Source organism: Narcine bancroftii, chromosome 12 (assembly GCF_036971445.1).
Source record: "Narcine bancroftii isolate sNarBan1 chromosome 12, sNarBan1.hap1, whole genome shotgun sequence".
In the NCBI taxonomy this organism is placed as follows: domain Eukaryota; kingdom Metazoa; phylum Chordata; class Chondrichthyes; order Torpediniformes; family Narcinidae; genus Narcine; species Narcine bancroftii.
The window spans coordinates 31,988,665-32,011,360 of NC_091480.1; the positions used below are offsets into that span (position 1 = coordinate 31,988,665).

A 22,696-nucleotide genomic window follows, 5' to 3' on the forward strand; every position below is an offset into this window, starting at 1 on the left:
GATCTTGTTCCTACCGTTAATGATATTAATCTATTCAGAGTCAGGGGCGTCAAGTGGGGCTTTGAAACCTAAATATTGGTTCATTTTGTTCCAAATTGTGAAGATTTGTTTTAGTATAAGGCTGCCTACTTTTACAGATAACAATTTGACATCCCATTTGTAAATAAAGTCCTCTGCCACCTTCTCACCCACCATGTGCAGGCCAATTTGTGACCAGGAGAGTACTACTCCGCCTTCAAAGAGTGAGGTGATGCATCTCAACTGGGCTGATCAATAATATTTCTTGATGTCTGGCATTTGTAATTTGCCCGGACTATAATCCCAGGTCAATTTTTCCATTGAGACCTTAGCCACTTTTCCCTTCCACAGAAATGTTCTTACTCTTGGTGGTTCCTGGATTATTTTGGAAGAATCCCTGGGGCAGTGCCACAGGCATTGTCTGGAAGAGGTACTGAAGTCTCAGCAACTCATTCATTTTAATACAATTATCCCTGCCCACAAAGTTTAATGGCAGGAACATCCACCTATTTAAGTCCTCCTCAATTCTTTCAAGCAACAGGGTATCATTCAATTTATATAAATTATTAAAGTTGTTATCTATTCTAACACCTAGACATTTGATCCCAGTTTGTGGGGTGGAAACTTTAGATAGCTTTTCTGCTAATATTAACTGTATTTCCCCATTAATGAGTGGCATAATTTCACGCTTGTTCCAATTAACCTTGTAGGCAGTGATCTCTCCATAGTCTTCCAGAGTAGAGCACAGCCTGGACAATGAATTTGATGGGTCTATCAGATATATCAGTATGTCATCTGAAAATAAGTTTATTTTATGTTCTTCCTGGCCTGCTCTAAAAACATTAATGTCTGGATCCTGGCTAATATCTTCAACTAATGGCTCCATGGCCAATATGAACAGGGTTGGAGACAATGGACACCCATGTCTACTTGATCTTGTCAGTGGGAATGCTGGAGAAATTTTTAGCAGAAACACATTAATACGCCATCTGTATGTCGTATCCTGCTTATCTGATATTTCTATTGTTAATGTCAGAGATGAATGATCTGAGAGATGTCTCGCTGTATACTCAGCTTCCATGATCATACCTTCTGTGTGGGCTGGCCAGGAAAAAAAATCGATTCTTTTATAAGAGTCATGCTGTTTTGAGTAGAAGGAATAATCCCTCTTCCTCAAATGTTTTCACCTCCACATATCCATCAAATTCAGCTCCTTCATATAGCCAATAGTAGCCTTCACCACCTTTGTTTTAGTTATTTTCTTTGTTGACTTATCTAAGACAGGATCCAGACAAAAAATAATATCTCCTCCAATCAGGATGTTCTCGTTTCCTTCTGCCAGTCTTAGGAAAGTGCTATGTATAATCTTATCATCATCAAAGTTGGGGGCGTATACATTTACTATGGTCCAGGATTCTGAATATGTTTGGCAATGCACCATTACAAATCTTCCTGCTCTGTCTGTAGTCACTTTCTGTACTCTCGCTGGAACATTCTTCCCTATCAAAATTGCCACCCCTCTTGCATGTGGGCTGAATGAGGAGGATATTACCTGACCCACCCACCCCCTTTTTAGTTTTGGTGTTTTCATTCCTTCTTGGAGAAAGGCCAGATCTGGTCCCTTTTTTTTTAATGTGCGCCAAGACAGTTTCCTCTTTACTGATCCGTTCAAACCATTGACATTAAAACTAACATATTTTATGCTCTTAATCATTGCCCAGGGGATCTCCAGATCCATGTTAACGCATAGCTCCACTGCCTTATGTCCATCATCGCCCAACCTTTTCCCTTCCGCCGTCTGCTCCAGCCCGTCCTCTTTTTTCTTCCATCTATGTGCCTGTAAGAGTCTCTTAAATGCCCCAAATGTTTTGTCCTCCACCACCATCCATGGCAAGGGATTCTGAGCACCTACAAATCTGCATATAAAATGCCCTGATATCTCCCCGAAACTTCCCTCACTTCACTTTGTACACATGTCCTCTGGTGTTTGCTGCTCCTGTCCTGGGAAATAGGCATTGGTTGTCCACCTTATCTATGCCTTTCATTATCTTGTTGACCTCTCCAAATTGATGCTCCAAAGAGAAGAAGTCCCAGTTCTGCTAAACTTTCCGCTTATTTTCTAATCCAGGTAACATCTTGGTAAATCTCCTCTGCACCCTCTCCATAGCTTACACATCCTTCTAATAATGAGGTGACCAGAATGAAACACAATACTCTAAGTGTGATCTCACACTTATAGAGATTTGTAGAGATGCAATATGACCTCTCTACTACTGAACTCGGTCCCCATATTAATGAAACCCAGCATCCCAAAGGCCTTCTTAACTATCCTATCAACCTGTGCAGCGACCTTGAGGAATGCATGCATTTAGACCCCAAGGTCCCTCTGTTCATTCACACTCTTTAGTAACTGATCATTAATCCTGGATTTAGCCATCTGGTTTGTCCTTCCACTTATCCAGATTGAACTTGCACTTATCCAGATTGAACTCACACTTATCCAGATTGAAGTCCATCTGCCACTTCTCTGCCCAAACCTGTATTCTGTCTATATCCTCTTGTAACCTTCGACAACCTTAACCTTATTTAGTGGGAGGAGGTAGGATTAGAAGGGTTTTTCTTTTTTTCTTTTTAATTTTTATTTCAAGACAAATCCAGGCTATAGTAGACAATTAATAATAATCACATTATAGAATAGGATGAAAATTTATAGTCCCTATAAGGGATTCTTAATTCTATCTTTCACATCAGACTCCAAGGTTTTGAGCAAGATATGTTGCCTGATTCTATTCTGTATAGCAATTTATATCTGTTATGTAGATACTATGAATTGAATTGAATTATAAAATCAATTAGAAATCATGTATAGCTAAAATGAACACAGCTGGAGAGAGCAGACATTCTAGTCTACTAGATGTTAAGATTTGTCCATTAGTCACCACTTTAGCTTTTGGTCTATTGTATAATGCCTTAATCCAAGTTATACAGATTTGACCTAATCCTTGTCTTTCCAGTACTTTAAATATCCAGTAGTTAAACTCCTGATTCACATCTAGATTTGGCACATTGGAATTCAGAAATGTAGTGTTGTATTGCCCTTGAGAAAATTACTTATAATTTAAGAAATAAGTATGACATATTTTAACACGTTTGGCATCCGTATATACAATTTTGAGGTGTAAATGTTTAGTTGTGTTCTTCCTAATCCTTGAGACCTGCATTGATCTTCTCCAAAGAAAATTAAATAGAAAACGGATGTATGGTCCATGGAATGTGCGGAACTTTTCAGCAATCATCCAGTCTGCTTTCTCATCTTTCTTTCCTTTCTTTTATCTTTTTCTTGCTTTTGTACTTGTAATTGTTAAATTTGTAATTTTGACTGCATATATTATGGTCAAAACATTTAAATAAACTATTATAAAAAGAAATCATGTATTAAGATATTTTTCTATTAAATTCAATAAAACAATTGAAAAAAGTAAAGTAACATTCGACAACCATCAGCTTCATCCACAACCCCTTGACCTTCAGATCATCTAGCAGTGAATTTAATAACAAGCTTCCAAAGAGATATCCATCGCTTCACCACTAGTGAATCTAGTTAGTTTCACAGGACAGAAAAGTGCCCGGCATGTCCATGTCAAACAAATTGGCTACTCAAGTTACACAAGTTACTCAAGACTTAGGGTTATCTCTCTTCAATTTCTCCTGTAATACACTTGCACTTATATTTCTTATTGAGGTACATTATTTATAATTACCAGCCATTGTCCATTCACGGTTAAACTCTGATATTATTTGTCAAGCTGTCATCGACAAAGTGCTGCTCAAACTTTCTTCCATCCCTTTGCTTGGATTTAACACACTGGTTTCAGATTTTCAATTTTCCTTGAAAACATTCATTGAAAATTCAAAGAATATTGGTGAAGGAGCAGGCTAATTGTTTCTTTGACCTGCACCACCATTCATCTCTCTTTATTCTCCCTCTATAACCTTTGATCCCTTTAGCCAAAGGGCCAAATCCAACTCACTTCTTAGTCTATCTAATGAAATGTTCATAACTTTCTATAGAAGCATATTCACAACTCTCTAGTGAAGATGGGTTCTTATCTCAGTCTATGGAGGGACATGCATCCTCTCCATATGGAACCTGGTGGGAATGTGAACTGTGGAGGGTCACACGACCTCTCTGTTTGGAACCCAGTCGGAAGTTGCATCACCTGCCAATCAAGGTTGGACTGTGCCCACCCATAATGCACACCTGACCATAGACTCCATTAATCACCCAGTGATTACCTGGGAAATATTCTCCAGCTTATTGCACTATATAGTACATCATGTTCAGTAGCACTTCCTCTTTTGCTCTTCGGCCCTGAGATGAAAGAGGCAATGCTGAACGAGTTGTTGGTAAGGTGTAGAGTACAGAGGGATTTAGGCTGTTGTAGTCTGTTGTTGTTGTAGATGCAGCTGAGCCATGGCCATATTGGACACGTGGCCATGGGAAGTGTATTGTGATAAGCCTGTATAAACAGTTGGTGGTAGTGTTAAGTCGGAAGAGATTGGGTTGCACTGTGTTGTGTGATTGAGATACTTGCATGTGCCATCCTTGTTGTGATCCCCTTACATGTGTTTCAATAATGTTTATTTGTAAATTCAGCCTGTGTCCAGACATGCTCTTCATTGAACCCACCATACATTTTGCTTCCCACACAACACAGTTCAACATTACTCACCTCTTATCTGTGACCCTCATTCTGGACTTCCCCAACATTGAAAATGTTCTTCCTGCATCTAACCTGTCTAGTCCTGTCACAACTGTATACATCTTGATAACATACCCACTCCTCCTTCTATATTCCAATGAGTATAACTGTAGCATATCCAGTCTTTCTCTATACACGAATTCTGTCTCTCCAGTGAATCTTCACTTCACGCACTTAATAGCAAAAATGTCCTTCCTTAGATGAGGGGACAAAATCTGCACATAACATTCAAGGACTGGCCTCCCCGCCACTTTATTCAAAATCTCGTGCAACATATTTCCACATGCTGTTTGCTTACTTTACACCTGCTCTACCTGCAATGACTTATGCAAAACAACACCCAGGTCTCGTTGCACCTCTCTTTTCCTAATTCTCACCATTCAGACAACAACTTCTCCCTGTTATTGTGATCAAAGTGGATAACCAAATGGCGGCATCTTCCCGTATTCATTTATCTTAAGACATTGTTCAAAGTATATTTATAAACAAACAAGGAATTGGTTTCAACACAAGAAATCTGTCTATTTGTGAAAGTAAAGAATATGTTAAACTGTTGAAAAAGTGTAACAGGAAGAAAGAAATGTAAGAGCTAAACTCCATTAACCACTGGAGAGTTAAGAGAATGTATTGAAGTGATATTCATTATTGGAATTGACCTTGGTGTTGGGTGGCGTGAAGTGAAACACAAACAACAAATGCTCACCAGGTGTTTATCTCAACACTGAAGCCCAGAAGGGTGATGCCTGCTGATAGAAAGTATGTCCACCCACCAAGCAATTAGCCTATTACAGTCAGCTTTTACCCTGAGATGAGCCCCTTTCCAGCCTATAAAAGTGAAGTCAAAACTCCAGATCAACACTGCTTTCCTCCACAAGTCGTGACAGTGAGAGCTTAACAGCCAAAATGGTGCATTTGACTAAAGAGGCGATAGAACAAATCGAGGGTATCTGGAAAGGAGTGCCTCATGTTGATATAACTGCCCATGCCTTGGAAAGGTAAGATGCAAATCTATTCTTGTTTCAAGTCAAATTCTTACATTATATTTTCAAGAATTGATTACAGTGAAACGTTTTATTTCATTGCAATGAATACCAAGATCTTATTTCAGGATGAGGGAACTAGTATTCAACTACGGTTCTTGTCACATTGCTGTAAACTCAGTCTTTTATGAAGTATCGAGCTATGACAGGTAAATATATTCCAAGATTTCACAAAAACCCTGGTGACTTTGTTTTTTTCCCTCCAGGGTGTTTGAGGTCTTTCCCTGGACGACCCGGCTGTTTAAATCTTTCCATGGTCATTTTAAAGCCAATGACAATGGTGTTCAAGAACATGCCAAAAAAGTTGCTCATGCTCTGGATTTAGCCGTTAAAGATATAAATGGTATCAATCATAACTTTGAGAAGCTCAGCATAAAACATCAACAACTGGGAGTGGATACACATAATTTCAAGGTAGGAATTGATCTTTTTTGAATGTGTGCATTTTCATGAAAGGTGAGCTGTGAAATCAACCAGACCCAACAAAATGTGATAGCCCAATATCGTGCATAGAAACACCAGTAAATTGTCCATCTGCAGGGGTAAAGGAGAAGGTGAATGGGCTTTCACACCTGGCAGCTGGTGTGGGCCAACCGCACCAAATACTTCCTTCTGGTCCATTCTCCACAAGATCATAGGAAGTTTTCATCGCATTTTTCCAGTTATGTATTACTGCTCTATAATTATTGTCCTGTTTTCTTCGCAGCTTCTGGGTCAGGCCTTCCTCGTTCAGCTTGCTATAGCCTACAAAACGGAGTTCACGCCTCAGAAGCATAAACTTGCCCTCGAGTTTTTTAAGATGGTGGCAGCAGGTCTCTCCAATGAGTACCATTAAATTCACAACCAAATGTATCCTCCACCATCTTCAGGAAATATGCAATTTAATATGGCATTGATCATTGGCATCTACGATACATTCTGTGTGCTACAATAACTTGTATTACATTAGGTTCAAAGCTTGTTTAGTAAATGTGATACAATGTTCCTCTTTGATCATTATTTCTCCTTGAATTCTGGGAAATTTCTGTAATCATCCTTTCTGCTTCAATGCTTTAATAAAGAACCAATATGACCCATGCTATTGTCACCTGTGAATTCTTCATTTCAGTATAATTTAAATGAAAAGACCAGTGTTTTGGTCAATGTTAAGATTGCCCATAGATCTATATTTTATTTCTGTGGGGCCTTTCCTTGCCTCAGGAAAGGGCAACAGTACTTTTCATTCAATGAAGTAGTTTTGAGACAAGTTCCCTGCTGTACATTTCGGAAAAGCATCAGGTAATTCCTCATACGTTTCTCACATTTCATGACAAGTAGAAGGAGGCATTTCAGCCCATTGAGTTGATACTGGCTCGATTAACAGTTCCACCAATCCCAAACCTTCACTATTGTTCCTCCAGCTCATTCTCTCCCATGTGTGCATGAATAACCTCCCAGCATCCACCCACATTTGGGCAACTGACAGCCGTCAATTAAACCCCCGACTATCAGATTTTGAGATGAAGGAGGAAACTCACCCAATCGCTGAGAGAATGGGCATACCCCACATGGACAGTAGGAGTGGACAGAATTGAGCTGGGTTACTGAAGCTGTGAGGAAGTTACACAACATGTGTACCAAAGTGCCATTCATTTATTCTTCATTAAGCACTGATCAGTAAAGTATTCATGAGCAGACCAGTGTTTTAAAAATGAGTGGAAAACCAGGGGATAGCAGCTGTTTCATCAAACATAAAACCTAGAATATTGCACCACAGGAACCGACATAAAGACACAAGATAATTTTGATGACCATGATACCAACTTAGTGGTTGCACGGTTAGTGAAGCAGTTAGTGGAACTCTGTTTCAGTGCCAGCGATCAGGACCAGGCTTCCAATCCCTTGCTGTCTGTAAGGAGTTTGTATGTTCTCCCTGTGTCTGCTTGGTTTCTTCCAGTTTCCTTCCATCCTTCAAAACATTCCAGGAATGCAGGATAATCAGGTTTTATTGGGTGGAACAGTTTGAAAGGGCCTGTAACCATGCTGTATGTCTAATTTTAAATTAAATTTTTACCCATCCTATCAGCCTGTGCGTAGTTTTTTTGGCGACCATCCATTTTAATTCTGAACCGCACCCCACTCCCAGGCTGTCCTGTCTTCCCATGGCCTCATGCACTGCCAAACAAAGGCCACCCATTAATTAGAGGAGCAACATCTTATATTTTGATGGCATTAACTTCATGTTCTCTTTTTTTCTGCTAGACCTTTGCCTGCTCTCACTCACTTTCTTATCCTGTATTCCCTATCTTCCCCTTTACTCTAACTTTCCACCCCCTATCTCTCCATTCACACCCTCCCCTGTTTGCTGTTATACCCTCTGAACCCCCAGTCCCCACCAATGGTTATGTATCTTTATCTTTGCTATATAAAATTCACTTTTTGACCTGCTGAGTTTCTCAGCATTGTGTTTTGGCTTCAATCACAGTGTTTGCTTACTTTAACTGCTCTGTGATCTGGCTGGTACCACTGTCTGATACGGAGATTCCAACAATCAGGACAATAAATAATTCCAGAGGGTTATTAACTAGGCTTATGACATCATGGTCACCAGACTTCACTCGACTGAGGACATCTACAAGAGGCAATGTCTTAAGAAAGTAGCCTCTATCCTCAAGGACCCCCACCACCCAGATCATGCCATCTTTACTCCCTTACCATCAGGGAAAAGTACAGGGGCCTAAAGACACAAGGACAGCTTCTTCTCCACTGCCATTAGATTCCAATAAAAAGCTGTTCATTCCACTTATATATAAAATTCTCTGATTTGTCTACTATTTTTATTTCTATATGAATCCATGTTGGCTTATCTACCTCTTGAAAAAAAGTAGAGAGAAACCTCAAATGTGCTGCTCTATAATAATTTTTAAAATTTGGTAATTGTTCTTCTCCTAATTCAAATTTCCATGTTAACTTTTCTAATGCAGCTCTTGTCATTGGGTCACTTGGTAATTGGGATGGTAAAACTCCCAGTTCATATTTCCATGTTAATGTTTCTATAGACACTCTATACTTTTTCCCTTTCCAAAAAAATTTTCTAATATGTTTATTTAATTCTTGAAAAAATTTTGTGGTAACATTAGCAAAGTTTGAAACAGGTATTGTATCTGTGGAAAAATATTTATTTTAATACAATTTACCTATTAATATTATTGGTAAGGTGACTCATTTTTTTAAATCCTCTCCAACTTTTTTAAGCAATGGTAAGTAATTCAATTTATACAAATTATTTAAATCATTATCTACCCACATACCCAAATATTTAATCACCTCTTTATTCCATTTAAATTGAATATTTCTTTGGCAGAGAGTATAATCACCTTGAGTGAGGCATGACTTCACTTTTGTCCGAATTTACCTTCTAGCCTGAGAGTTCACCATATTCTTCCAAGTTTAAATGCAATTTACAAAAGCAGGTCTCTGGTTCAGTCAAATAAATCAAAATATCATCTACAAAAATTCTTATTTGATGCTCCTCTTGATCAACCATAAACCCCTTTACTTACGCATCACTCCTAATAATCTCAGCCAGCAGCTCTATGGCTAAAATAAATAAAGCCAGGGTTAATGGGCATCCTTGTTCACTAGACCTCTCCAAAAAGGAAGGGTTATTCCTTGGTCCATTGGTAACCACTTTCACTTTAGGTTTATTATATAATGCCCTTATCCAATTTGTGAAAGTTTGACCAAACCCAAATTTATCCAAAACTTTAAATAAAATGTCTCATTCTAATCTAGAAAAGGCCTATTCCGCATCGAAGAGCAATGCCATACTCAGATCTTCTTGTTTGTGTTGCTTATATAATGCTAATTAGTCTAACTATATTATCTGCCTGGAGTCTTTATTTAACAAATCCTGCTTGATTCAGATTTATTAATTTAGGCAATAATTTAGTCACACTATTAGCCAAAATTTTGGCTACTATTTTATAACCTGCATTCAATAGAGAAATTGGTGCATAACAGTGGTTCACAAACTTTTTCTTTCTACTCCCCGTAACTCTTTGCATAAGGATTACTTAATTGGTGCTCTGTGATTAGTAAGTGAGTGGGAAGGGAAAATTGAGAATCATTGCTCTAGACCCAATTGTTACTAAAATATTTTGCTTGAAAAAAAATGTCATTGGGCCCATTTCCTTTGGAGTTGTGAAACTCCACATAATGAGTCAATTAGGTACAATTAAGACAATGGTTTTCAAACTTTTTCTTTTCACGACAAACCACCTTAAGCAATCCCTTACTAATCACAGAGCACCTAAGGCATGGGGAATACTGAAAGTGGTATGTGAATGGCAAGAAAAAGGTTGCGAACCACTGGTCTATAACAAGAAGGGTTTAAAGTGTATCAATATAATTATTGCTGTTGAAAATGAATATGGTAACCTGTTAGTTCTGGAGGCTTGATTTAATATTTCCATAAATATAGGTATCAATTCCTATTTAAAATCTTTATAAAACTCAGGTGAGAATCTGTCTTCACCCAGCAATTTGTTACCTCCAATTGCAAAAATTGTGCACTTAGTTCTATCTACTCTTCCAAACTTAAAGTGGGTAAATTAATATTCACTAAATATTTCATCACAATCTTTTAAGGATTCTGAACTGTACAGCTTTGCATAAAAATTCTTAAAGATTTCATTTATTTTTTGAGGCTTTTAAGTCACAGCATTTGAGTCTTTTTTAATTCCATTAATCATTCTTAAAGCCTGTTCAGACTTCAATTACCATTCAAGTACTTAATTCATAACATCAGTTTAGTTCTTGTATTAATTTTTTTCAGTTCTGTAGGTTTGCAATGCATTATATTGAAACTTTTTATTAATTAATTGTCTATGTTTAACTGAAGGACGCTTCTGAAGATCTTTTTCTTATACTAATATCTCATTTTCCAACTCTTTTACTTATTTCATATAATCCTTTTTAAATCTTCATTGTAAAACTTATAATTTGACCTCTCAGATATTCTTCTAATGCATCTCAGATTGCAAATTTATTCTCAACTGAATCTAAATTCTCATCATAAAATAGTTGAATTTGCTTTTTGACAAAATCACAAAAATTTTTTCTTTTTAATAGAGTTAGATTTAACCTCTATCAATAAAGTGAATTTTTTTGATCTAACATTGTGATTGTCATAATAAAGGTGAATGATTCGACAATATTCTCACTTTATATTCCACATCCTACCTTGTAATTCAGTGGTTCCCAACCATTTACTTTCAATAGACAATAGACAATAGACAATAGGAGCTGGAGTAGGCCATTTGGCCCGTCGGGCCAGCACCGCCATTTTAGATCATGGCTGATCATTACCATCAGTACCCCTTTCCAGCCTTATCCCCATAACCCTTAACTCCGTTACCCACAAGAGTCTTATCTAACTCTCTTTTGAACATAGTCAGCGAATCTGCCTCTACCACCCTCTGTGGCAGAGCATTCCACAGATTCACACTTCTCTGGGTAAAAAAATGCTTTCTCATCTCCGTCCTAAAGGGCCTACCCTGTATTCTTAAACTATGCCCTCTAGTCCTCGTCTCCCCCATCATTGGGAACAAGTAATCAGACTTCACCTTGTCTATCCCCCTGATGATTTTGTATACCTCAATCATGTCCCCCCTCATCCTTCTAAACTCCAATGGATACAAGTCCAGTTTTTCTAGCCTTGCTGCATATGACAACCCTGCCATCCCTTTCTACTCACATACCACTTTAAGTATTCCCCATGCCATAAGTGTTCTGTGATTAATAAGGGATTGCTTAAGGTGGTTTGTGGGTGGAAAGAAAAAGTTTGAAAACCACTGTTTTAATCATCCCAAATTGATTCGTTATGTGCACGGTTTCATAACTCCAAAGGAAATAGGCCAATGACAATTTTTCTCAAGCAAAATATTTCAGTAATAATTGGGTCTAGAGCAGTGATTCTCAACCTTCCCTTCCTACTCACCTACCACCTTAAGCAATCCCTTACTAATCACAGAACACTTAAGGCATAGGGAATACTTAAAGTGGTGTGTGAGTGGAAAGTAAAAGGTTGGGAACCACTGTTGTAATTGAACAGATATTAAAAGCAGGCCTATTCTAGAATAAGAATCATGTCTGCTTGAATAAAAAGAGTCATCTCTTTCTCTGGGATGTATTCTTCTCCAAGCATTTATCAAATTCAAATCTTTCAACAAATCCAATGTCCATTTTGCTGCTTTTTTTCTCAACACGCCTTTTGTAGTTCTATCGAAAATTGGGTCAATACAGAAATTAAAATCTCCACCTATCAAATTTAGCTTCCGCTAAATTTAAAAAGGTCTCACAGATAAATCTCTCATCATCTACATTTGGTGCATAGAAATTTTAAAAAGTCCATAGTTCTGAAAATATTTGAAAGATCTTAACGCTGGGTTTACCACTACACTCTGAATTTTAATTGGAATATTTTTTTTTAACCAAAATAGCGACTCTTCTTGCTTTAGAATGAAAAGAAGAAGCTACTGCATATACAACCCAATCTCTTTTTAGCTTTAAGTGTTCTTTATCTGTTGAGTTTCCTGTAAAAAAGCTGTATCAATAGCTAATTTCTTTAAACAGGCCAGAACTCTTTTCCTCTTCACCATCTGTTTAAACGATTAATATTATAATTTACAATTTTAAGCATATTACTCTGCCCGAAAATCTTTTCCCTTTAAATCTCTTAAAGAGAACCACAATGCTCGACACCCTTCCTCCACTAATCCAGATAAAGTAGAAAAAAGGAAATAGTAAATTCAAAAAAATCTATGTAAAAAAATGTATAAAAAACCATCCCAAAAGTTGTTAAGTAATCTAACACCATTACCCTTTATTATACAGGCCATGACCACTGTTATAACTACTCAAATGATACACCAGAGGTCAGAACCTCCTACTCTCTCCAACCCCCCTGGTATTACTACAACCTCTAGTTACTACAACCTCCACCTTCTCCTCCTCCTCTTCACTACCTGATGTTGGGAACCTGACTCTTATTCAGATGATGACGTTGAAGCCTCCGTTGTTCATGCATGCACGTGACATTATTTCTGGTTTCATCTTCCTCGACGGCATCTCTTGACCTCTGGGGGAGAGTGACATCAGCTGAAGTACCTTCAAGAGGATTCCTCACCTGGGGAGCTGAACAAATGCTAGCTCCCTGCTTCTGAAACCCGGTAGGCCTCGTTTCTTCTTTTATTTTGCCTTCACGTCAGGTTCATATAGCGGCAGTGATACCTTTATCTTTTTTTTGGGGTGAGGATCTGCAGGTCTAAGGGGAACCCAAAGAGGGTGACCACGTGTACAACCCCCCGAATCAGTGTTCGACCCATGCGTGAATCCCGAACTGCCAGCTCCAGCCTCTCCATGCTGCTTGCCGTCAGCTTCTTGCCACACGGCAAGACCCTCCACCGGAAGTAAAACATCACAGGAAGCAACGGCATTCATCTTGCCACACCTTGTGGTCGACGCCATCTCGACTGCTTATGGCCAAGTGGAGAGAGTTAACATCAACATGGGGAGCAACGGGGTTTCCGGAGCACTGGCATCGGTCATCCTGGATCAGGCAATACCTCACCAATTGAATAACTTGACGCTGGTGGTGAGGGTAAATGGACACTTGACTGGTTGCTTGGTAGACTGAGAGCTTTATAAACTCTGTGACTGCTCTGCAGTACAACTTAAGAGTGTACCTGATGGACTATCGTAATTACATAGCTTCGCACTCGCACTCCAGGGGTATTGTATAGCACATCTAACTGTAAAAGGGGGGGGGGGGGGGAAATTTTGTAAGTTCCAATTGTATGTACTGAAGGATTTGTGTGCTCCTGTGTTGCTGGGTCTGGCCTTCCTGTGTCACCTTAAATGTATGACCACTTCCTCCAATCACAGTGCGGAATAGAGGGTCACAAAAGCCGGAAGCCACATGTGGTCTCTCCAGCCTAAACACTGATTTCCACCCCTCCCACCACTGTTACTGAATCTGATTCCAGATTGCAAGCCAATAGCCACAAAGTGCAGGCGATACTATGTGGGGGAATGGGGATTTATTAAAGCTGAGATGCAGCGGCTGCTCAAAGAAAATATTATTGAGCCCAGCAACAGCCTTTGGAGAGCCCAGGTGTAGTTGTAAAAGGGGGGAAAAAAAAGTCCAGGCTAATGACTGACTATAAGCCAAACAATTAATCACTTCACACTCCCTCGAATTTTGGACATGGTAAACGGGATTATGCAGTTTCAGGTCTATTCGACCATTGACCTGAAAGCTGCATACCATCAGTTACCGATCCATACTAAGGACCACCCCTGCACAGCATTTGAGGCTGACAGATGGCTTTATCAGTTCTGGAGCATTCCTGTCTTCCAAAGACAGATGTATAAAATGGTCAATGAATATGGGCTAAAGGTCACCTTCCCTTATCTCGACAGTGTCACCATTTGTGGACATTCTGGAAGACACGACGCATGACCAAATCCCTGAATCTCACGTACATCTCCATTAAGAGTGTGTTCTGGATTAAACATCTGGCGATTCTGGGCTATGTGGTGGCTGATGGCCTTGACCCCGATCGAATGCGACCCCATTAGACCTCCCGATTCCGAAGATCATGAAGGCCTTAAGGAGATGTCTGAGCTTCTTTTCTTACTGAACCCAGTGGGTCCCTCACTACGCAGATAAAGTCTGTTCCCTCTTAAAGTCCACCTCCTTCCTATTATTAGCCAAAGCCCAGGCAGCTTTTGATTGCATTCAGAACTACATCACAAAGGACACCATGCATGTGGTGGACAAGAATGCACCCTTCCAAGTGGAAAGCGATGCCTCTGACGTAGCTCTGGATGCTACCCTTAACCAGGTGGGGAGGCTGGCTGCCTTTTTTCTCCGCACCCTACAAGGTCATGAGCTTCGGAACCCATCAGTGAAGAAAGAGGCCCAAGTCATTGTAGAGGCCATCAGGCACTGGAGTCATTAACTTGGTCAGCAGAAAATTTACACTGCTCACCGAACTGTGATCGGTAGCATTCGTGTTTAATCATGCAAAAATGGGGAAAATAAAGAATGACAAGATCGGTAGGTGGAGGATCAAACTCTCCACCTATAATTACGATGTAGCATACAGGCCAGGTATTCTCAATGAGCCTCCGGGTGCCCTGTCAAGAGGAAGCTGTGCCTCTGCAAACACTGGCCAGTTGCGGTCACTGCACAATGAGCGTTGCTACCCGGGGGTCACTCGCATGGTTCATTTCATCAAAGTGCAAACCGTACTTTTACCGCCCCAACAAAGTGCACCTGATAAAGCCATCCTGCTCCTTCAAAAGACTCAAGTGTCGATTTCAAGGGTCCCTTCCCTTCCATCAACAGGAATATGTACTTTACGTGTATTCACATTTTCCGTTTGCCATCCCCTGCCCAGACACGAAAAACCATGGTCATCATGGCCTTGCACACTATTTTTGCCCTGTTCGGGTATCCCAGCTATAGCGATTAGGGCTCATCATTTATGAGCAAAGAGCTATGCCAGTACCTGCTCGTAAGAAGCATTGCCTCAAGCAGGATGACTAGCTACAATCCCCGTGGGAATGGACAGGTTGAAAAAGAAAACACGACAGTATGGAAGGCTGTGAAATTGGCTCACCAGTTCAAAGGCCTTCCAGACTCATGCTGGCAAGAAGTCCCACCCACGGTACTCCACTCCATAAGGTCGCTTCTCTGCACTGTGACCAATGCAACTCATTATGAGCTGATGTTCACTTTCCAGAGGAAATCCACATCTGGGACTACCCTCCCAGCTTGGTTGATAGCACCAGGGCCAGTCCTGCTGAGAAAGCACATGAGGAGCAGCAAGACCGACCCCCCTGATTGATATGCCAACCCAAAGTATGCCCTCGTGGCATACCCTGATGGCAGAGAGGACACCGTCTCAATTAGAGACCTGGCACCCACCAGAACTGAGGATCCGAAGCCAGGAATCACCGTACCCCACCCAGGATTCTGAACGACTCTGCTCAGTAAGTAGGTCAATCTAGAGCCGGAGCCTTCGAGATCCAGTAACTCTGCATCATAGGGGGTCCATGAAGTTCAGGAAGCTCAAAATCCTTCAGTAAGTTCTCTTCCCCCCCGCCCCCCAAACGTATGGAGGTTTTGTTTATTTGGTGCATTTTGGCAGCATGGGCCAGAAGGGCCTGTTACCTGGTGATTTCTGGCGAATTGCATAACTAGGACTTTGGACAAGGCTTTAGAGTAAATCACAGGGGGACTGGGTTCAACAGAATGCAGAGGGATAGATAAAGTAAAAACAAAAGTTAAAAAAGAGCAAAGTAAGAGTAGACGGGATAAAAATCAAGGGCAAAAGAAGCAAATATGACTAGATTTTAAAAACACAACGGGTATAAAGGAACATTATCTGAATGCCCATAGTATTCGAAACAAGATCAATGAACTTGGAGCACAAATCAATGCAAAGGGGTACGATTTATTGGCCCTTACTGAAATATGGTGGCAGGGTGGAGAGGATTGGGCATTAAATTTCCAAGGCTATGAGGTAATGAGGAAGAACAGGCTAGAAGGTAAGGGTAGTTGGGTAACACTTTTAGCGAAGGATAAGATCAGGGCAATAGCAAGAGATGATGTAAGATCTCATGAGCAAAATGTTGAGTCCTTTCGGGTAGAGATTAGGAAGAATTTTAAAAAATTACTAATGGGAGTTCTCCATAGGCCACACAATAATAACATTACAGTGCACAGCCAATAAACCAAGAAATATCGGAGGCATGTAAGCATGGAACTGCAGTTATCATGCATGTAGATTGGGTGAATTAGTTTGACCAGATCACCTTGAGGAGGACTTCATAGAATGCGCACTTGATAGCTTTATTGAACAGCATGTTACTGAACCTACAAGGGAACATATATCAGTGGAACCCCAATTAAATGCCACCCGATTTAATGTGAATTTGAATGTAATGAGATGAGTCATTGGACTCGGGCTGCTGTCAGGAGCGAGTATGGGAGCTTGGGGCTCATGGGATTTCTGCGAGCAGAATGGGAGCCCTGCTGGCTGCCGTAAGGAGCGAGGATGTCAGGCTGCCGCAAGCAGAGCAAGGACTTGGGGGCTGCCACAAATGAATGGGGACGTGGGGCTGCTGCGAGCAGACAGGGCATGTGAGGCTGCTGCGGGGACATGGGGGCTGCTGTGAGCAGAACAGGGACTTGGGGGCTGCCGTAAGCAGAGCAGGGATGCGGGGGCTGCCATGAGCAGTGCGGGGACCTGGGGGCTGCTGCGAGCAGAGTGGGGACCTGAGGGCTGCCGCAAACGAGTGGGGATATGGGGGCTGCCACGAATGAGCGGGGACGTGGGGGCTGCCATGAGCAGAGCAGGGATGTGGGGGCTGCCACGAGCAGAGCGGGGATGTGGGGGTTGTCAGGGTCAATTGTGCTGTCTCAGATTTCCCACATCCTGTGACTGGAGCATTCCACTGCCATAGCTGCCATCTCCACTACCTACTCTTTGTTAATGTGCCAAGATTTTACCTGACTTTAACTTACCTGAAAGAAGCATGCCCTCAGCCTCTCAAACCAAAGCCTCAAATATCCATTCCCACATTGGGCCACTTTATACTGACCACTGCCAATTGAAGCTTGAATTGGCAGTATTGGGGCTTGTAGGTCAATTGGGCATGATCAGGCGGCATGGGCTCGTGGGCCGAAATGGCCTGTTAACCTGCTGTATGTCTAAATTTAAAAAGTATTTTGAAATGATTTGAGGCTTTTTTAGCCATGATCTTGAATCAAGAATTACACAATTTAAAATTTAACGCCAATGTAAATGAACCTTAACGAAAGAGAAAAAAAATTAGTTGTTGAGGTGATTGTTTAATGTTTGTTTTAGAAATGTAAGTGGGAAATGTCAACTAGAGTTATCATAGATTTGTAAAAGTTCCATCAAATCTTGTTCATTTCGCCTTGTGGTCGACTAGCAACAGACATTACTACACTTTGTACACTTCCGAGATTCAGAGGACCAGCAGCTTCATCAAAGTATTGGAGAAATGCTAACAATCCTATCTCTAAAGAGTTCATCAAATCCATTTGTATGATAAGAGAAACAGTGTCAATATCCTCTCCCCCGACAACATCCCTGACATTGAGATACTAATTACATCCATCCCGCTCTAAGTGTTTGCAGTCAAACTGTAGCCACTGAGCTTCATCAAACATTAGTTTAGCAGGAGGACAGAAAAGACAGTTTGGAGATGTTCTCAATATCTTCTTGAAAAATACTTAGTCCACAGTGAGCTGTCATAATCACTGGGCTGTGACCAATCAAACTGGAAGGGCCAGGATCTTCGTGAAAACCTCCAGTTTCTTTATCAGGATGATATGGAACCTCAGTTTAAATGGAGCAGGAACATAGCTCCTCCCAAACAACATTCTCTCACCACCTCACCCCCCCCCCCCAACGGTAATCCATCAAGCATCTCTAATCCTCTATTGCAGAACTTTCAGGCCCAATTTTGGTCTCCTCGGCTACATCAGAGCACACAGAAGCAGGTCACCATGAATCTCAAGAGATTATTCAAGAAACAAGAAGTTCAGTTTACTACTGGTGATGGAAAACAAAACTGTTCATTGTAACCCTCTCTATTTATGATACTGGGTTTTAATAGGATATGTAAGGATTGACTTGGGAGCCAGGTTGGTTGGCTAAACAAATCCATATTTACAGGACTTGGGGGGGGGGGGTGGGAAATGATATCCAAAGGAATCCTGGTATCATCACCAATTCTTGTGCTCCAATAAGGATCTGAAAATGAAACACAGATTGCAAACCTTGTAAATGATATCTGCAATAATGTTAATTTTAGTAAATATTGCACGGTGCCAGCAGAAAGGATCAACTTCAACAAGTTTGCTCTTTTCTGGCAGAAAGACCTGAATACTTCTCTAATTTATTTTTAATGGCTGCAGATGCTTGAAATTTGAAATTCAAAAAACTGAAAATACTAGAAAACGTCCACATCAGGTATCTTCTGTGGAAAGATAAACGATCAAAATTTTGTTCTGAAACCCAAGCAGGAAAATGTTGCCTGCTTCTTTGTACTGATGCAGCCAGGCTTGCTGAGTATTTGGAAAAGTTTTTACATGAATATTTTAGCGCCTGATATCCTGGAATCATGACTATTTCCCCGAGGCTATCAGCGAATGAATAACATGCAGGGTTAATTTTTTTAAGTTTCCTCATGGACACTTTTCTCAGTAGTTCTGAATGCTAATTCACTGCCTTCCTGTCCTTAAATATATGATGCCTGAGCAATTTATCTCATGAACACTGAGCAATTATAAATGGAAAATAAAAATGTTACATGTTCTGTAGCTTATGAATGTTACCAGTTAAATTTGGGCACTAAAATATAAAACAAAATTAGATTGTTAACATTTATTACAAGTCTAACTTGAAGGAAAATAAGATATCTCTTCAGAACACTTGGGTCACAGAAAAGTTTATATTATCCAAAGTCCTCAAGTCTTTGGTGTTGCTGCTAAGATATAGATTCAAAAGGTGTGGTGCATTCGCTATCACATTTACTTGCCGTAAATAAATCTCATAATCTTGGTCAATCATGTACCCACCACATATGGTGTGATTCAGCAACTTTTCCTGCTGAATCACTGGCCCCAGCAAGATAATGTGCATCTTTTCAAGAAGTTCTGTTTCTTGTCAGCTTTGAGGCCATGTACGTGCAATTTGTCATTTAAACCATGTCTCTTTTGATGAACATCTGTGTGTACATGATCAGAGAGAATTCATTTATCAGTAATGTCCACACTGTGCATTTGAGCAGCATGTTTCAATACTTAAAAACTATCTTAACTTTAATTAAATCTTGTAAGAAATTCATGCTTAGAAATTGGATTGCATTTCAGAGTTATATTTTGAACACAATGCAATAAAAAATATTTTAATATAGAGTAAGTTGTGTTTTGTGCCCAGTTCCAGGGCAGACATGAAATTGTACCTGACATTTCTGGTCAGGATCCATGCTAGTTTAAGGAAAAAAACAAGACATTTGCTGAGAAATTGTTCCACCAGGCATGGATTCAGGAAGGGAAGGTCATGTTTGACAAATTTACTGGTGTTCTTTGAGTATATAATAAGCACAGTGGATAGAGGAGAACAGTTGAATGTTATACAATTGTATTCCAGAAAGTGTTCAATAAAGTGCCACATAAGAGATGAGGGTGATGGATAAGCATTGATAGAGGACTGGATGACAAATAGAAGGCAGAGAGTTGGGTTAAATAGATTTTTCTCTAGTTGGCAATCAATGATGAGCAGAGTGCCACTGGGGGCAGTGCTGGGCCCTATGTACATTAACAATCTAGAAGAGGGGACCAAGTGTAATGTTCAGTATGGAACTTTGCCAAAGACGCTAAATTGAGTGAAAAGCAAATTGTCCAGAGGATGCAGAGAGATATAGACAGGCTGAGTGAGTGGGCAAGGATCTGACAGATGGAGTACAATGTCGGTAAATACGAGGTCATCCAGGTTAAAGAGAAAGTCGGCAGATCAGATTATTATTTAAATTATAAATGATTGTGGCAGGCTGTTGTGCAGCGGGGCTTTGGGGTGCTTGAGTAGGAATCGCAGAATGTCAGTTGACAGGTTCAATAGGTAATCAAGAAGGCAAAAGGGATGTTGACTTTCATTGTTAGAGGATTGAATTTAAGAGTAGAGATGTTCTGCTGGAGCTGTACAGAGAGCTGATGAGGGAGCACCTGGAGTATTGAACGCACTTCTGGTCTCCTTATTTGAGAAATGATGTACTGGCTTTGGAGTAAGTGCAGGGGAAAGTCACCAGGTTGAATATGGAGATGAGGTTTTAGCCTATGAGAGGATGAATCACCTGTGACTGTACTCAATAGCATTCAGGGGAGTGAGGGGATCTTATAGAAAACACAAAATTAAGAAAAGAGTGCATTAGATAGAGGCAGGATTTTCATTCCCTTGGTAGTTGAGACTGTGTTGCAAACGTGGATCCTCTGTTTAAAATGGGCTCCAGGTGTAGGCCCAGCAATTATCTGCCAGTAAGTTTGACATCGGTAGTGGGTAAACTAATGGAAAGTATTCTTGGAGATAATATGTATAAGTATATCTAGAGGGGCAGGGATTGATCAGGGACACCCAACATGAGTTTGTCATGTTTGACAAATCTTGTTGAATTTTTTGAGGAAGTGACTAGAAAGGTTCATGAGTGGGGAGCAGGTGATGTAGTCTATTTGTATATTAGAGAGGCTTTCGATAAGGTTCCACATTGAAGGTTGATAAGGAAGGTTCAGGTACTAGGGATTAATGTTGGGGTCAATGGTGGCTAGAAGATAGGCACCAGAGAGTGATGATGGAAAACTATCTGGGAAGGAGGCCAGTGACGAGTGTGTTCATCACAGTCGCGAGTTGTTCGTCATTTACATTAATGATTTGGATGATGGGATGCTTAATTGGGTGAGTAAATATGTGGATAATACCAAAATAGGGGGAGTGAGGAGGGTTTTCGTGGACTGCAGAAAGATTTGGTCTGATTAGAAGAGTGGGCTGAAAGGTGGCCGATGGAGTTTCATGTAGATAAGTGTGAGGTGCTTCATTTTTGGAAGAATAAACAAAATAGGATGTATGCATTGAAGGGGAGGGCATTGAGGAATACAAAGCAACAGAGAAATCTTGGAAAAATGGATCATTGTTATTTAAAATTGGTTTTTCACGTAGATAGGGTGGTGAAGATAGCTTTTGTATGCCGGCTTTTATAAATCATAGCATAGAATATAGGACCTGGGAGGTGATGTTGAGAATGTTCAAGGCATTGGTGAGGCCAAGTTTGGAATATTGTGTGCAGTTCTGGTCTCCAAATTATAAGGTAGAGGGGGTGCAGAGAAGATTTACTAAAATGTTGCCTGGATTACAGTATCTAGAAAATGGAGAAAGATTGAGTTGAGTGGGACTTTATTCATTGGAGCGTAGAAGGTTGAGGAGGGATTTGATAGAGGTCTATAGAATTATGAAGGGGATAGATAGAGTAGATGTGAATAGGCTCTTCCCCTTGAAGGTAGTGGAGATTGGAACAAGGGGTCATAAGTTAAGGGTTAGGGGGAAAAACTTTAGAAGTAACATAAGAGGAAGCTTCTTCACTCAGAGAGAGGTGGCTGAGTGGAATGATCTTCCAGAAGAGGTGGTTGAGGCAGGGTCAGTTTTGTAATTGAAGAGGATGTTGGATGAGTACACAGATGTAAGAGGATTGGAAGGTTATGGGCAGGGTGCAGGTACATAGAACTAGAGGAGTTCACTTAAATTGGGGCAGACTAGAAGGGCTGATATGGCCTATTTCCGTACTGTAATTGTTATATGAGGAGGAACTGTTGTTCCCAGAGAGAAGTGAATCTGTTGAATTCTCTGCCCAAGGAAGCAGTAAATGCTGTTTCATTAAATATATTTAAGACAGAGTTGGATAAATATTTGCATTGCTGGGGAATTAAGGGCTAAGGGAGAAAGCAGGTAGGTAGAGTTGAGTCCACAGCCAGATCAGCCATGGTTTTATTGAACGATGGTGCAGGCTTGATGGGCCAGACAGCTGACTTCTGCTTCTAATCCTTTAGTTCTTTCATAGCATAACAGACATTTATTGGTGTCCAAATTACACTGAGAGGAAACACCCTTATTTTCCTCTTGGACCTCCCAGGTGCAAACCAAAATAAAGTCAATATGCTGCATTCCTCATTCAGACAATTCTATGCTGAAAGATGTATTACATTCAGGAACTTCATCTTTGGCTTGGCTTCGCGGATGAAGATTT

At 40.4% G+C, this 22,696-nt stretch overlaps 1 protein-coding gene across 1 annotated transcript; it reads left to right on the forward strand.

The window, feature by feature from the left end:
- The first annotated feature begins 5,624 nt into the window (after nucleotides 1-5,624).
- Nucleotides 5,625-6,897, forward strand: LOC138747470 (hemoglobin subunit beta-like). Its single transcript, XM_069906717.1, has 3 exons — nucleotides 5,625-5,776; nucleotides 6,028-6,235; nucleotides 6,528-6,897. Exons 1-3 carry the CDS (start codon nucleotides 5,685-5,687, stop codon nucleotides 6,654-6,656), a joined length of 429 nt encoding a protein of 142 aa, XP_069762818.1. The 5' UTR covers nucleotides 5,625-5,684; the 3' UTR covers nucleotides 6,657-6,897.
- The last annotated feature ends 15,799 nt before the right edge of the window (nucleotides 6,898-22,696 follow it).

Excerpts from the sequence above, each read along its gene's own strand:
- LOC138747470 (XM_069906717.1), top strand. The coding sequence starts at position 5,685 with ATGGTGCATTTGACTAAAGAGGCGATAGAACAAATCGAGGGTATCTGG. Across the intron at positions 5,777-6,027 it reads ACTGCCCATGCCTTGGAAAG|GGTGTTTGAGGTCTTTCCCT; the intron begins GTAAGATGCAAA and ends TTTTCCCTCCAG. Across the intron at positions 6,236-6,527 it reads TGGATACACATAATTTCAAG|CTTCTGGGTCAGGCCTTCCT; the intron begins GTAGGAATTGAT and ends TTTTCTTCGCAG.